Here is a 15,737-nt window from a genome sequence, read left to right as displayed (position 1 = left end):
AAATAACCAGATTGCTGCAACAGACTCGTAACATTGCGTTTCACTCTAGATACATACAAGATCAAACGACGTTTGGTTTCACTAGGATTGCTGAAAATAACCAGCTCTACACTCATAATGTTGGATCACTTGGCTTACACGCTTAGGGTGTGTTCGACATCATGTTTGAGCCCCCAAACGTGCATCCTAATTGGCAAAAGCTGGATTTTTTGATAAGAGTAATGTTCTTTTTTTTTTTCTGGTTGCCCATCCAGTTTACTGGAGCTTTGCTTCGATTACATCTGGATCTGACCCGCGTCACGCATCTGGCTATGGTGGGTGAGTCTCCCAACGGGGATTTCTGCATACGCTGAGGCTTGAACTCGAGACCTCGCTTAAGCGGTACCAAGCCGCTTACCATTTGGACCTAACGTTTTAGCAACCTAACGTTTATATTCAAATGGGCTCTTGGAAAGAAGCTCCTGCATCTTGCTTTTCACGGTAACGATGCGGTGAATGTTGGGTCCAGCACCTTTGATCTTTAAAGGGCCGAAAACTAAAAAAGAATGAAAATATGAGGATAAAGCAAAGAATGAGCACGTGCATGTGGACAATAAGTGCCACCTTTTTTTCTTATTGGCTTTGCTAATATAGAGGGCATATAATACAAATTGCTGATTCTTTCGACCATTATACTTGATTATGTATCAACACATAGCAGTATTGTTTTCTTATGTACATTAAATATATTTAATTAAATATTTAGTATTTTTTTAATTTCTTTCTAATAATAAATTATTTTTATTTTTTTTTTAATTTTTTTTATTTTTTTTTTACAATTGTCACATTATATACATATGATATTAAATATGTATTGCTTAATAAAATGCATGTCCTTTTCAATTATTTCATATCTAAAATTACTTTTTCATTAATCATCTAAACAAGTTTTAGTTTATCAAACTGACTTTTTTACAAAAACTAATCTAAATATAAATCACATTACACTATCTGATTTTTATCCCAACTTCAGTTTGAAGAAGTTAGATGAGAAAAAAGTCACTTCTACTACCGCTAATACAAACACACCCTTAGTGGGGTCAGCTTTGCTTCTTCCAGCTCGGAAAGCAACGTTTTAAAATTGGGAGCAGACAATGGGACCAGCCCGGCTAATGACTAAACAATGCTACCTGCACTCCTAATTATGAGAGTTAGTTGACTAATTTGAGAAGATTAAGTAAAGAACTTAGGTTAGTTATTTGTAATAAATAAGTGTTGTTTTTTCTACAATATTTTTGCTAATCAAGTGTGTTGGCTAGAATTACTATTGTTAGAAAGACTATATTGGAAAATATATATAAATATAAGAGACAAAGTAGATTGGAGTCTTATATTTAAGATCAAAATAAAAGTCAAACAAGATCTTATATTAAGGATCAAAGGTAGTACAACGATTCGTTTTTAATATTTAGAGCGCTTAAATAGTTGGACCATGTTGAACCATTTAGAACCAGCTATTGAGCCGGAATGGAAGTTAAGCCGCGACTTGGATCGATTTTTGTAATATCCTATGATAATAATGATAATGATATGATATATATATATATATATATTTTTAAATAGATATTTTGATATATTTTAAGTGTAGTTATGATAATTAATATATACATATATGTACATATATGAATATAGAATTTTTGGGGTAAATCGAATATTACTAGTATTTCAAGAAGATAAATATGTATATACGTATGCTTTGTTCAATGAATGTATTCATGAGTCATAAATGAGGAATGAGATCTATCAGCACATCTGGTAAGAACCGATGCCAACGTATTTGAAGAGCACTTGAGAAACAAGTCAAAGTGGACAAGGATAAAGGTAGTGCACAGGAATGGCATAGGATGGCTCGGAAAACAAGAATGATGAAGGGTTTGTTTAGTTTCCTGTTTTAAAAACAATTTTTTGTTTTTAAAAACAAAAAAATAAAACAATTTCTGTGGTAAGTTGTTTTTAGTTGATTGTTTTAAAAAACAAAAAACAATAACATGTTTTTAAAAATAAAAAAATCAAAACAACTTTTACATGTTTTTGTGTTTTTATTTTTATATTTTTTATTTTAAAAAGTTTTGAGAAATCTTCTTATCTTCTTATCTACTATTCACTACTATTCACTGCTTATTGTTACCAACAACAATTATCAAGTATGGTTTTTTACGGGGTTTTTTTTTCAAATATGATTTTTTAAAATTATTATCTAAACAAATTCTTTTTTGTTTTGTTTTTAAAACTTGTTCTAAAAAATTATTTTATAAAATTATTTTGAGAACAGGAAAGAAAAAAACAAAAACAAACAAGCCCGAAGTCACGTAAATAAAAAAGACGACAAGAACATATAAAGGAAATTTTCTTTATTTACCAAAAGGGATAAAGGAAGAAAAAAGCAAAGAAAGGAGTTGACTTATTGCAATGTAAGCGTCTCACTCTTCCCAAGTAACACCCTTGCATTAAAATATGATTTTTGACGTATAAAAATCTTCTTTACATATTTTTTTATTGTTTCCAATGACTTTTTTTTATATGATTAAACATTTTATCTGATTAAATCATGTGAGTAATATTACCAGATTTGCTGTTGTATGGTGATTTATGTATACACCCAAACATAATTTGTGTGACTTGAACTATTGTGGATTCACTCTAGGGACGTCGTAGCTAGTCCCAGTGACCCGGTCTACGTGACAAACAATGAGTGCTCAGAAGATTTGTATGTCATTGTCTGTGCAGAGTTTCTCATATAATTTTCACTGCAAGGATTATAAGAAAATTATTTTCCACTTCACAGCGGCTAGGCGTCGTTAGTTATAAATTTATAAATAATACTACCTCCGGTCCTTATTATAAGACCTCATTTGACTTTTTGTTTGGTTTTAATTATAAGACCCCAATCCATTTTGTCTCATATATTTATGTATTTTTTTCCAAGATAATCCTTCTAATAATGATAGTTCTGGCTAATATACTTAATTAGTAAGGATATTTTAGGAATGACAACACTTATTTATTACAAATAACTAACTTAACTTATTTCCTTAATCTCCTCAAATAAGTCAACTGGGTCTTATAATTAGGACCGGAGGTAATAATTAGTATTGAGTGGGATAGGATACGGGAAGTGCATGTAAGCCGTCATATTAACGAGTTCACGAACACACTGATCGACATGCCACCATCACCACCGCAGGACCCGATCCCACCACCACCATTTCGTAATTACTTTGTCTTTAGAGTCTGTTTGGCTCAACGAGAAGAAGGGAAGGGAAGGGATTTTAATAAAGGGAAAATGAGGGAAGGAGAGTAGAAAGATTTTAATATTACCTTGTTTGAATTTATAAAAATATAGGGAAAGGGAGGAATTTTAATATTACCTTGTTTGGTTCATGAGGAAGGGGGGGAAATTTTTTTTGACATGGACAATTTTACCCTATTTTATTTAAGATATAGGCATAATGGTCATCACATGACAAAATATAGGCATAATAGTCACAACATGGCAAAATATTGTCATTTCCTTCCAAATCTCCTAATTTTGGAGAGGAGGTTGAGGAGGGGAGGGGAGGGAAAATTTTAAAAATTTTTCCCTCCCAAAATTTTCCCCTCCCCTCCTAATATTTGTGTGTTGCCAAATAAAAAGAAATGATTAAAATCATTCCCCTCCCTCCCCTCCTCTCCCCTCTCCTCTCCTCCAAATCCCTCATATCAAACACATTCTAAGAGTCTGTTTGGCTCAATGAGAGGAAAGGGAGGGAAGGGATTTTAATGGAGGAAAAAGGAGGTGAGGAGAGTGGAAGGATTTTAATATTACCTTGTCTAGATTTATAAAAAGAGAAGGGAGGAATTTTAATATTATCTTGTTTGATTCATGAGGAGAGGATAGGAAAAAATATTTTGATATGAATAACTTCGCCCTTATTTTATTTAAGATATAAGCATAATGGTCATTACATGACAAAATATCAGTATAATGGTCATAACATGGCAAAATATTACTCTTTCTTTCCAAATCTTTCTAATTTTAGAGGGGAGGGGAAATTTTTAAAATGTTCTCTTCCCTCCTAAAATTTGTGTCTTGCAAAACAAGAGGAAATGACTAAAATCATTTCTCCTCCCTCCCCTCCCTTCCAAATCCCTCATACCAAACACACTTTAAAGATCTTAATAATTCTCAACCTCTGAATGATTTTGCTATCCCCGAGTTAGCATGTAAGCGGAGAAAGCTCATACATATAAAGGAAATAAAATAAAATATACATTAGAAATTAAAACATCGTCAATTTTATTATAAGGCCACAGCCTGCTACAAAAATCCATTGTTCACATAAAACACATACTTCTAGATACTAAATATCATAGTGACATATGCTCTTATTATTCATATATATCATTACTTGTCTTCAAGGTAGATCTGCATTTAGTATCTTGAAGTATTTCAAAACACATTTAGTATTTTAAAATATCTTGTAGTGTATCTAGTATTGTAAAATATTTTTTTCAGGTACATCTAGCACTATAATAATTTGGTGCATCTGGCACCATAAAATTTTTTTTTTCATATGTGTTTCACACACTAAATTATTTTTTAATGCATTCAATTACCCTAAATTATTTTTTTCATTTTGTTCAAAATCCCCTCTAATATGTAGGATTATAAAAAAATTTATAAATTTGAGAAATAAAATAAAGGATTAATACAATATTTATTCTATAAAATACTTTGTTCTGGCAAAATGTCGGCAAAAATGAACCACTAACTGTGATGTCATTTCAGTTCTGCTATTCATGTAGTGCCAAAAACTCGTTGGTGGCGTTTGTGAATGGAAAATGATTATCTAACAGACCAAAATATATAGTGGATAATGTTTAATTTTTATTTAAAAATTAATTATCTTAAATAATATGTAATATAATTATTCCATAGTTATTCAATTTTGAAGAAGTTGGTGGAGGGAAGATTGCAGCTGACTGTAGACGGAATGCCAACCATTTTGAGAGGGATGAGCTTGGTCCCAAAAGAATGATGCTTCTGGTTTCTCACATACTTTATATTTATGTTTCCCTTCTTTCTCCACTTCAACCCTTACACATGGCTCTAATGGATTCATTAGCCTCGGATTTTCTGCATAATTAAATTTAAAACACCAAAAATAAAAATAAAAAACATGCATTCAATGTTATTATTCTATAATTTCGTAGTATCAATCTAGATTTAAGTATTATCAAGTTTTTAAGCAAGAGGAAAGTAATCTTCCTGCATAAATTTTTTTCCAATTTACAATATCCGAACTCATGTGAAAATATGAGAAAAATATAGTTAAATCATTTAAAAATAGTTAATGGTACTACCTCCACTCCTAAATATAACAACTAAATAAGGAGTTCACTTTAATCTTAAATATAAAATTGCAATTCTCTTTGCCTGCCAAATGTATAATTTTTTGCCCAAAGTATCAATATTATTTGCACATATTAAGGAGCTTCCAATTAAAGGGTAACTCTAATGCACATAATTAACTAAATATGATAACTTAGAGGTATTAAGATATATTTGTTACAAACAACTAACTTAACTAATTTTTTTTAATATTTGTAAATTAATTATCTAGCTCTTACCACTCTAATCCTATTTACAAGACAAAGAAAATGGTTTTTCTTAGTTTTATTTATAAACCACATCATTAAATTTTTAACATGGACGTACTATTTTGTCTTTCATTTATTATAGTTTTGAGTGTACTAAAGACTAGAGGCAGTAGTTCCAAGTGTCCCAAAGTTAAGTAGTGCAGCATAATAGAAAAGTCAAGTGTTCCTTCACTTACTAGCACGCTTTCTGGCCATTGAAGAGATAACGGAGTTGAAAGTATTGTAGAGATCGAGTGTTAAAAACACTGATGATTGTTTTAGGTTTGCGAGGCAATGAAGAAGCTGCTGGTTGTGATTTCTGGCAACAACATTTGGAAGTTCAGCACACTTTGTGTAGGAAGTGTTCACAGATTGCTGAGGCGCACACCCCATTGGCATCATTAACGTTATAGCTATTTTCCTCACTCCCATGCCTTCAATACCTTTTAGGTCCAAACAAAGCTGGTTCACTAGACCAGACGAAAATGCTCCTACATCCTATATATAATAGCAGTCATACAGGAAAAACTGAATAAATAAGTAAATAAATAAATTATGAGTGATCCATATTGGACAAAACTAAATTAAAATAAGTTGCTGTGAATTTATAGGTACGTATATGTATTATGATAACTAATATAATAATAACAAAATAATAAGCGTATGTGTGAAAATTTACAAGTGTGATTGGAGAACTTAACCTAATGAATTTAGTAACTCGACCTAAGTTTTACGTATTGATATTTTGTATGACAGTCTTAATAGGAATCAAACAAATTTCACCTCACATTCTAATTGGTTAAATGTCATTTTTTTTTCTTCAGAAGTATTTGCAAAAGAGCTGTGGGTATCCAAAAAAAATTTTGGTTCAATGCCACAGAAGTGTTAAAAAAGGAGAATGTCGCATTTTTTTTGTTTTAAAAAATAGCATTAACCATTAGAACCAACATTGACTATTAGCACTTTTAATGAAAAAGATAAAATTGATTCTTTTTTATTACTTTTAGGAATGATATTTAGCCGGAAAAAAAAAACTTCCAGATACCCACAACTTCTGCTTTTTGAGCAAAGATTACCTTTAACCCTACTTCTTATTATAAAGGCATTCTTCATCATTCTCATTTTGATTTTCTATAAGTTATCCAAATATTTTCCCTAATACGTTTTCCCTTGATAATGGCTATAATTAAATAACGTTCTAGCTAACAAACTCATTATCCTTTATTTAGTAAACTTTATTGAGGATATTTTGAAAAGTTTAAAAGCATTGATCAATTCTAACTGAACTAATTAAGTCATATAAAAATGCTAATAAGTCCTCAAAATAAGGAGGAAAAGAAGTATCAAACAATAAAGGAAAATTTAAAAAAACAATAATCTCATTAAAAGGTTACTCTAAATGTGATTTAAATACCAAACAGTTATATATCAAAAAAGAAAACAAAGTATAAAACACAAAAACTGACATATTAACTAAGATGCAGGAACTCATCACCTTGAGGGTCCCCATTTAATTTTTTCCCAAAAAAAAAATGTCATGTATACAATTTGATTAAATAAATGAAGAACTGACCTTGAGGTTGCCATTTGTTTGAAGAAATGTGGCATAGTCGTTACCACCAACGTTGACCAGAGCAACTGAGGATCTAAGGTCGTGTTTGGTGTAGACATTTAGTTGAACTAGCTTTTGGAAAGAATTGATTTGGGTGGTAAGGTTTGGTCCATTAGTTAATATTGAGTTAAAAATTCCAGTCCCTCCTTGCGCATAGTTCATCCCATGTTGTAGTTTTGATTTCTCTACGTAATTTCTATATCTGTATGCTACTGGCGTTCTTATTCCCAAAAATGAAGCTGCTTGTCAAGAAATATATTATTAATTAGATGCAATAAATTTAAAAATGACATACTACTCTCAACTCTTAATATAAAACCCCATTGACTAATTTGAAAAAATTAATTTGGATTAATATTAAATATAAAAGGGGTTAGTCAACGTGTACTTGCCACGCAGCAATGTCGCTCGTGATAAAGTCTCGGGTTTGAACCTGATATTAACATGTTTGTATGCGCGCATATGCCTAATTGTATCATATATGAAAAAAAAAAGCGATTAATACAATTTTGGTCCTAACAATTTGATCTATTTTTGGTTTCAGCTCCTCTAATAATACGGTTATTAGTTTCATCAGGACTTGATTTGAGTCATTAATGTAAACTAGTTAAAATTAAAGTACATGAACTACAATTAAAACTCGCCTGTTTTTTTTTTTTGGTTAATGTACTTTTAATGAATTTTGATTTTGATAAAAATTAACACTGATAAACTTAGACCAAGTCCTTTTAAAATTATAGAGATATCACATCACAAACTATTATTTGAAACTATAGAAACTAAAATGCGAGGACCAATATTAATTTTTGCCCAATATAAAATCATAAAGTTTATGGCAAGTTAGCCCCCCTTTAAAGTTGAAGCGGCTAGTTACATTTTTATACGTTATATATCAATATTAATTAACATTGATGATAATCTCTCCAATTTAATAAATTTGACTAAATATGTGTTTTAAAGAAGAAGAAGAAGGGAATCAACGGGTACAAGACCCATTTCTCTGTTGAAACGCAATGTAAAAGGAGTAAGATCTGACATTAAAATCCGTTTTGGATAAAGAAGGAGAAGCAAAACATATGATAATCACATTTAAAAAGTTTTGGAATTGATAATGAAAAACCAAGTAGGTGACGAGGAATATCAAACCAGAACAATATACAAGAGAGATGAAAAGGATTAATAATTATTATACCTATATAATCAGTAAGAACGCGACCATCACTAAATCTGCCAGCAGGTTTCCCAGGAAAAGTGATTCCGTTAGGTGGCTTATAGGATCCAGAACGCAGGAAATTGCCTGTGTCTACGTATGAATCTCCAAAAACAAACAGTTTTGTCCCATGAAACCCACCCCTTGAGCTTCTTCTGGCTTCTGCAATAATATTATTGAGAATGACGAGGATGAAGAGAAAGAGAGTGAATAGGGATTGAGTTTTGGGATCGTCATGGATGGATCTTGATTCATTTGTTGAAGGAAAGAAAATATGTACCCCCATATATATATATATGGTTTTAAAGGCGCATTATGTTGTGAATCTGTAACATTTAATTTGGAGTTTCATATGCCAGCAATTAATTGATACATTCTGGAATTCAATTTTGAGATTATTCTCTACATTATCCAGATTTGTTAAGGCTAAAATATGCATGTTCCTCAAGTTTTCAATTTAGCGCGCCTTGGCTTCTGTTTTTTTTTTTTTGTTTCTCTTCAGAACAAGTTTATAAAATTGTTTTTCAAAAAATCTGTTTAGATAATTGTTCTAAAAAATTAAATCTGAAGGTGAAACTTTGATGAGAATTCGAGAAAAACGGGTTTCCCAATTTTTTTAAAATAAAAGATGCAAAAACAAAAAACAAGAAAACAACTAAAAATTGTTTTGGTTTTTTAAGTTTTTAAAGACATATTTTTATTTCTTTGTTTTTCAAAACGCTTAGGCTTTGTTTGGTTCAACAGAAGGGGAGAGGGGAGGTTAATTAAAAGAAGAGAAGGGGAGGGGAGATTAATTAAAGGAAGAGAAGGGGAGGGGAAGGGAAGTCATGGTTTTGTTTGGTTGGAAGGGAGGGGAAGAGAGAGGATATTTCTTGTTTGGTTCATAAGAATAGGGGAGGGAAGGTAATTATAAATTGACAAATATGCCATTATCTTTATATTTAGACTGATTTATTTTTTTATTACAATATTTATATCAAAATTATTATTTCTTAATTTATCAATTTCTAAAAAAAACCAATTACCTCACTTACATGTGATAAAAATAATAATAAAACTAAAAAAAATTAGAAAATATGATAAAAATTTAATATTATGTCTCATTAATTTTATAAATATATGTATTAATATATATGATATGTATATATTATATAATTATAACACGCACGTTATGATATGTATATATTAATATATATGCATGTTATATGATATTATAATACACACACGCTATGATATATAATTATAATACACACATGTTATGATATGTATATATTAATATATATGATATGTATATATTATAATATTATGATTATCAAATATTATTAGTGGCTAAAAAGAGAAAAAAGTGAAAATTTTTTTTTAATAAGATAGACAAATTTGGAATATTGAAAAGTTAGTATGTGTAGTTTGGTCAATGTTAGACATAATATTTTTCTCCATTCTAAAAAACCCCAAATTTAGAGGAGAGCATGGGGAGGGGAGGGGAGGGGAGCATTAAAAGACAAATTTCTTCCCTCCCCTCCCCTCTATTTTTCTCAACCAAACACACTTATCTCCTCCCCTCCTTTACCCTCTCCTCCCCTCTCCTCAAAAACCCTCCAACCAAATAGAGCCTTAGCTAAAAACAAACTACTAAACAATTTTTTTGTATTTTGTTGTTTTCAAAAAAATTATTTTGGAAACAAGATATTAAAATTTAAGAATTTATGAAAAAATAATTATATTAAAAAATTAATTTAAACACATGTCTTGTCAGTATTTAATTACATAGTCACCATTTAAATTTGTCAAGTCACTAGTTTCCGTTATGGGACTAATGATATTAAGGGGGTGTTTGGGTGATAACCCAAACTATGGTTTGGAAAAAAATCACCCAAACACCTTTAAAAAAAACCAAAACTATGGTTTTGGCTCCAAAACCATGGTTTTGGAAAAATCAAAAAATTTTTGCTTTTGGAAAAAAAAAAAAAGGGAGAGTGTGAGAGCTTATAGGATATGTATCTTGTTGTTTTTTTTATAAACATATTTTTTTATAAATATTTTTAATCTTATATCTTATAAATATATATACATATTAATTATATTATCTTATGTATTATTAATTATGTTAATAAAAAATATATTATTAACAATTTTATTCCTTCAAATTACAATATATCATAAAATATATTTTTTCTGTAATTATCATATTAACTTATGCCTTTTTTAGTAATTTGTACATGTAAAAAGTGCTTCTGGTAACAACTATCCAAACACTCTCACTTCTCAGAATCACTTTTTCACAAAATCTATTCTTCAAAAAATCTATTCTCCCTAGAATCTATTCTCCAGAAGTTATTCTCCAAACTATAGTTTGGTTATATCCAAACACCCCCTAAAGGACTAAAGAGACACTTTTTCAACTTAAATATAAAAATAATTTTATTAAAAAATTAAAATTCAGAACGTGCTTTTTTTTTTCATTGAATGTTATTAATGATATTAAAATTAAAAGGCTAAAAATACACTTTTTAAGACTTGAGAGATTAAATTAAAACTTGAGGCAAATTTAAGAGATCAAACATATTTTAGCAGATTTTTTAAAGAGTTAAGGTGTAAATTTGCCCCAAAGTTTTTACTTAAGAGTGTTGACAACCAAAAGTTTTTTTTTTGGGCAAATTTTCTCATAAAGTTTAAACTCATAATAATATCGCCTTATATTGTTAAAAAATAATGTTTTCTATTAAAATAGTAACATCGATCGTTAACATTTTTATCAGGAGGAGATAATATTGTTATGATTTTAAACTTTTAAGATAACTTTGTATCAAAAAAAAATTCTAAGTGCCTAATGCTCAGACTAAAAATTTCAAGGGTAAATTTGCACTGTAACCCTTTTTCTAAATATGTTCAGCCCATTAAAATACTTTTATTATTTTCCATTAGGCCTATCATAAAATGTTTTATTTCCCATATAACCATTATAATCAAGGTACTAAAAATCAAAAGTCATTGAACCGGTCAAGACAGTGGATTAGATCAAAGTCAATCTAAGAGTCAAACAGGTGAGATAAAATAATTTAAAAACAATTTAAATTTTTATCATATCATTCAAGAGCTAAATATTAATTCAGTACCTCAGATCATTAATAAAATTATCAATACTTACAATTTTGTTCCAACCTTTTTCACTATTCCCATACTATGAAAATCACTAAATACTCATTTTAACAAAATATCAAAATAGATATATGATAACAAAATATTGTTTACTACAATCATTCAATCAGTAAGGAGAAATTATCAATAACTCAAAAAAAAAAAGAAGAAAATTTTTCATCAAAATAGTTTTTTCTAATAAAAAAAAGCATTCTGGTTAACCCACCAAACCGGTCAGGTTAGCCCTTGGGTTAATCAGGTCACACTAGGGTCAATTTAACCCTGGTTCCTATACTCAATCAGATTGGTTACTTGGCGGCCGATTTGGCCCGAGCTCTAATTTCATGGTTATAATGACATCCATGCATAGCCGTCTCACTATTCACCATTAATTAATATTTTGGCAACAAAAATTATAATTCACTATTAATAATCCATTAATAAGAGTTCGTCTCAAATCCTCCTCTTCATAATGGTATCCATGCATAGTTGTCTCATTGTTACTAGACGCGAAGTTGATTGCATGGGTTGGTTTATGCATATTAGATGTGTGATGAGTTGTTCTCTTGTGCTTAGTCCAAAAGCAAGAATCCAGAGGATGTCAAGCATTCTTAAACGTTTTCAGTGAACTAAACATATCTAGTAAATTGATTACATTAATGGAATTATGATCGATAAGCTTTCTTGAAGGATGACTTCATTATCCTTTCTGGTCGTTTTTAGGTAAAAAGGCACTTAGATAACATTCTGAAAAGGTGTTTAAACTAGCTTTTTGGAAAACATTTTACAAAGAATGAGGTAAGTATGTTAAAAGCATTTTTTAAGTGCTTCTTTTTTAGCCTGCCAAACTCCCTCGGACCTTATTTCACCTTTCATATCATAATCCAAAAAAATCTTATAAACAATAGTGTAGTTATTATTTAGTTTAGCATCACTTAGGATTTGTTTTGAATAGTTTATAAATAGCTTTTTAATTGTGATTTACGTAATACGAAGTAAGAATATTAGGAGAGTTTTGTCTTGATTTACATGAAAGTGCTTATAAGCATTTTAAAATAAGCAGATGTGCTTAGTGATTCTTAAACAACAATTGGGTAATTTATTTATTTTTGTCCAAATTCATTTGTAGTTAAGGCTTCGTTTGCTATCATGTTTAAAATAACTTATAAACATATTTCACAGAAATTGAGATAAAATTTTTCTCATATATTTATCTCATATTTCATAAATCATGGTTAAATAGTTATTTAAAAGTTATTCCAAACGGAGTTTAAGTGGAATCAGCCTAGGCCCCATTCTATATCATGCAGGTGTAGTTTAGAAATTAATTTGAAAGCTTAGCGATAGAGCTGAGAAAGCATTTTAGAAATTGAACCACAAATTTATTTCAGATGACAGCTTTGGATTTGCAATGATGTTTCATAATTCTAAGGGCGTTTTTTTACCCCATGATATACTACTGCTTGTGGAGCCCTGAATGAAATTCTCCTTGGGTTTTAATCATACGCCATCTTGTGTTGATTAAAAGTTTCTTATAAAATTTTTCACCCAAAAAAAAGGTTTCTCATAAAATTGCACCCAAAAAAATCCTTATAAAAACAGTCATTTATTTCTCAATTTGAGATGTTTATAAAGGTATGTCTTTTTTTTTTCAGAAATTTATAAAGGTACTTATCATAACAATTAAAAATTAAAAAAAAAAAACATTTTCACCGTAAACAACAAATTGCTCTAGGACAGTGTTACCTGCCTCGTTTTGACGAGGAAGCAGGCTTAAACCTACTTTTACTGTCGCGATCCTGAATATAAAGGACAAAGGAGAAGGAACCGCCCCTAACTAAAAGGTGTGTAAAGGACAAAGGAGAAGGAACCACTCCTTCTTTTGGTACACTAAGGGTTGTTTGGCTAATGAGAGGAAAAGGGGGAAAAGGATTTTAATAGAGGAAAAAAGAAAGGAGGAGATTCGAAGGATTTTAATATTATTTTGTTTGGATTTATAAAAAAAGAGGAGAGGAGAGGAGTTTTGATATTATCTTGTTTGGTTTATGAGGGTAGGAGAGGAAAAAATATTTTGATATGGTGTCCTTATTTTATTTAAAATATGGGTATAATGGTTACAATATTACAAAATATGAGCATAATAGTCACAGCATGGCAAAATATTGTCATTTTTCTTCAAATTCTCCTAATTTTGAAGGGGAGGTTGAGGAGGGAGGGGAGGAAATTTTTTTAAAATCTTCTCTCTCCTCCTAAAATTTATGTGTTGTCAAAAAAAAAAAATAAAATCTTTTCTTTTTCCACCCTTTCCCTTCAAATCCCTCGTACCAAACGTATCTTAAGAGTTGAACACCTAGATGTCACTGCTCAGCCTTTAAAACGGCACCGTTGCGCAGCATTTCTATTTTCCTTGGTTAATTTTTTTTGGTACAACTTTTTTTTAAAAATATTTTCTACATAGGAGTTGCGCCATGTTTCCAGCTCTACATTTTAGAATCTCCCCCTCCCTTCAGGTGCCTCCCCTTCCGGCCTTCCCATCGCTCCACGCTCCTTTTCTTTTGTTAAGTTGTCTGATGACTTAATTTTTAAGAAAATTACAATAAGTGCTACTCAAGAAAATTAAATACAAAACATTTCTTGAAATGATCCAATTAATTTGAAATTTTAAGAGTCTTCGTTGTGATTTTATTTATTTAATTATTAAGTTATCCTTATTTTTTTAAATATGAATTGATAGTTATTAACAACTTAAAATATAATTATTAACGACTATCATGGCAGGTATTAACAACATACTATCTTCAGTCTTTAATATAAAAATTAATTAACTAATTTGAGTAAATTAAAAAAACTTAATTATGTTAATTATTTATAATAAATAGATTTTATTTTTTCTAAAATATCTTTACTAATTATAAAACTATCTTAAACAAATAAATATAAAAAATAAAATAAATTAAATATTATATTAAGATCAAAATAAAAGTTAAATCTAGTACTACTTAGGTCCTAAATATAATATTTATTTTGTAGTATAATTTGTATTATAAAATAAGTTTTATATTTATGATAAAAGGAGAAGTATTTTCTAAAATGTTGAGTTGTAAACATGGCTCAACTCCTATTAAGAGAATTTTTTTTAAAAAAAAGGGAAATTCCACGCAACAGTGCCGTTTTGAAGGCTGAGCACGATCAGTCACTACCTAATGCGGACTCGTATAAGGTTGGAAAAGGAAGGCACCTCGATTTTGCCGCTGGCGCGCTTCACTGGTTTCTGAGAGCCAACGGCTTGATACTGATCACTCAGGCTTTTGTTCTCATCACCGGAGAGTGCTTCAGGTGAGGGGAGAAACTCATCCGCCTCGCTATCCCAAAATTGAATTTTTCAATGCGGTTTTAGAAGCTATAAGATTCAATCTTTTGTTTCAGTAAAATCAACCAAGCTATGCATTCGACTTTGCCTCACTTATTGATTATTATTTAGTTGTTTGTGAATCTCTGAATTTGGCGAAAGTGACTGTGAGAGAAGGTGCCTTCAATTTACCAACTTTCCCGCATTTTTTTCTTAAGTGAGTAAAACACTGAAATCAGTGAGCTTTGGGGAGGTTCTGTTAAAATGGGTCATCTATAGATTCAAATTTGAACCAAATTGTACCGTGCAGGGACTTGGGAACAGAGACCCTGGTAACATTAGCGTAATTTAATTGACTATGGCTGTAAATGAACATACCGAACGAGAATATGTGCCTCAGAAAGAGAAGCAATCTTCAGAGGAAGAGAAGAGGTAGTTTTCTCTTATTCATTTATGTGGTTAGTTTTACTTGCTGTGGTTGGAATTGCTGGAGAAATGTTCTAATTTTTTTTCGTTTGGGTAAATAAAGGAAGAAGAAAATTGTACCTGGGAGTTTGATGAAAGCTGTAGTGAGGCCTGGAGGGGGGTGACTTGACGCCTTCAGATGGTGATCAGGTTATTTCTGTATTTCTTAGGCCGCTGCCGTGGACTTCTACAATAGATATAATGTAATTGTGTCAATGTACATCATGAAATTAGGATAGCAGAGATTAACATGTTATATGTCTCAGATCGTATATCATTGCACAATTCGAACTTTAGATGGAGTA

At 30.4% G+C, this 15,737-nt stretch overlaps 1 protein-coding gene and 1 long non-coding RNA gene across 2 annotated transcripts; one reads left to right on the top strand and one right to left on the bottom strand.

Moving 5' to 3' along the window:
• Positions 1-4,961: 4,961 nt before the first annotated feature.
• LOC114728825 (GDSL esterase/lipase At5g03610-like) lies at positions 4,962-8,766 on the bottom strand. The gene is made up of 4 exons (XM_028915783.1): positions 8,463-8,766; positions 7,232-7,509; positions 5,856-6,156; positions 4,962-5,155 (listed from the first exon to the last, which is right to left on the bottom strand). The coding sequence occupies exons 1-4, from the start codon at positions 8,764-8,766 to the stop codon at positions 4,962-4,964; spliced, it is 1,077 nt and encodes a 358-aa protein (XP_028771616.1).
• A 6,068-nt stretch (positions 8,767-14,834) lies between these two features.
• On the top strand, positions 14,835-15,554 carry LOC114728818 (uncharacterized). The gene is made up of 3 exons (XR_003738689.1): positions 14,835-14,954; positions 15,278-15,399; positions 15,497-15,554. It is a non-coding gene; the product is annotated as an uncharacterized LOC114728818 (long non-coding RNA).
• The last annotated feature ends 183 nt before the right edge of the window (positions 15,555-15,737 follow it).

Source organism: Neltuma alba, unplaced genomic scaffold (assembly GCF_004799145.2).
Source record: "Neltuma alba isolate B1F8T4 unplaced genomic scaffold, ASM479914v2 tig00002457_pilon, whole genome shotgun sequence".
In the NCBI taxonomy this organism is placed as follows: domain Eukaryota; kingdom Viridiplantae; phylum Streptophyta; class Magnoliopsida; order Fabales; family Fabaceae; genus Neltuma; species Neltuma alba.
The sequence above is the reverse complement of the archived record's forward strand: the minus strand, read 5'-3'. Positions and strand labels throughout refer to the sequence as shown.

Bases quoted from the DNA above. Each gene is read 5' to 3' on its own strand.
- LOC114728825 (XM_028915783.1), bottom strand. From the start codon at position 8,766: ATGGGGGTACATATTTTCTTTCCTTCAACAAATGAATCAAGATCCATC. The intron at 7,510-8,462 runs GTATAATAATTA...CTTGACAAGCAG, and splicing joins CGTTCTTACTGATTATATAG to CTTCATTTTTGGGAATAAGA. The intron at 6,157-7,231 runs GTCAGTTCTTCA...TATTATATATAG, and splicing joins AAACAAATGGCAACCTCAAG to GATGTAGGAGCATTTTCGTC.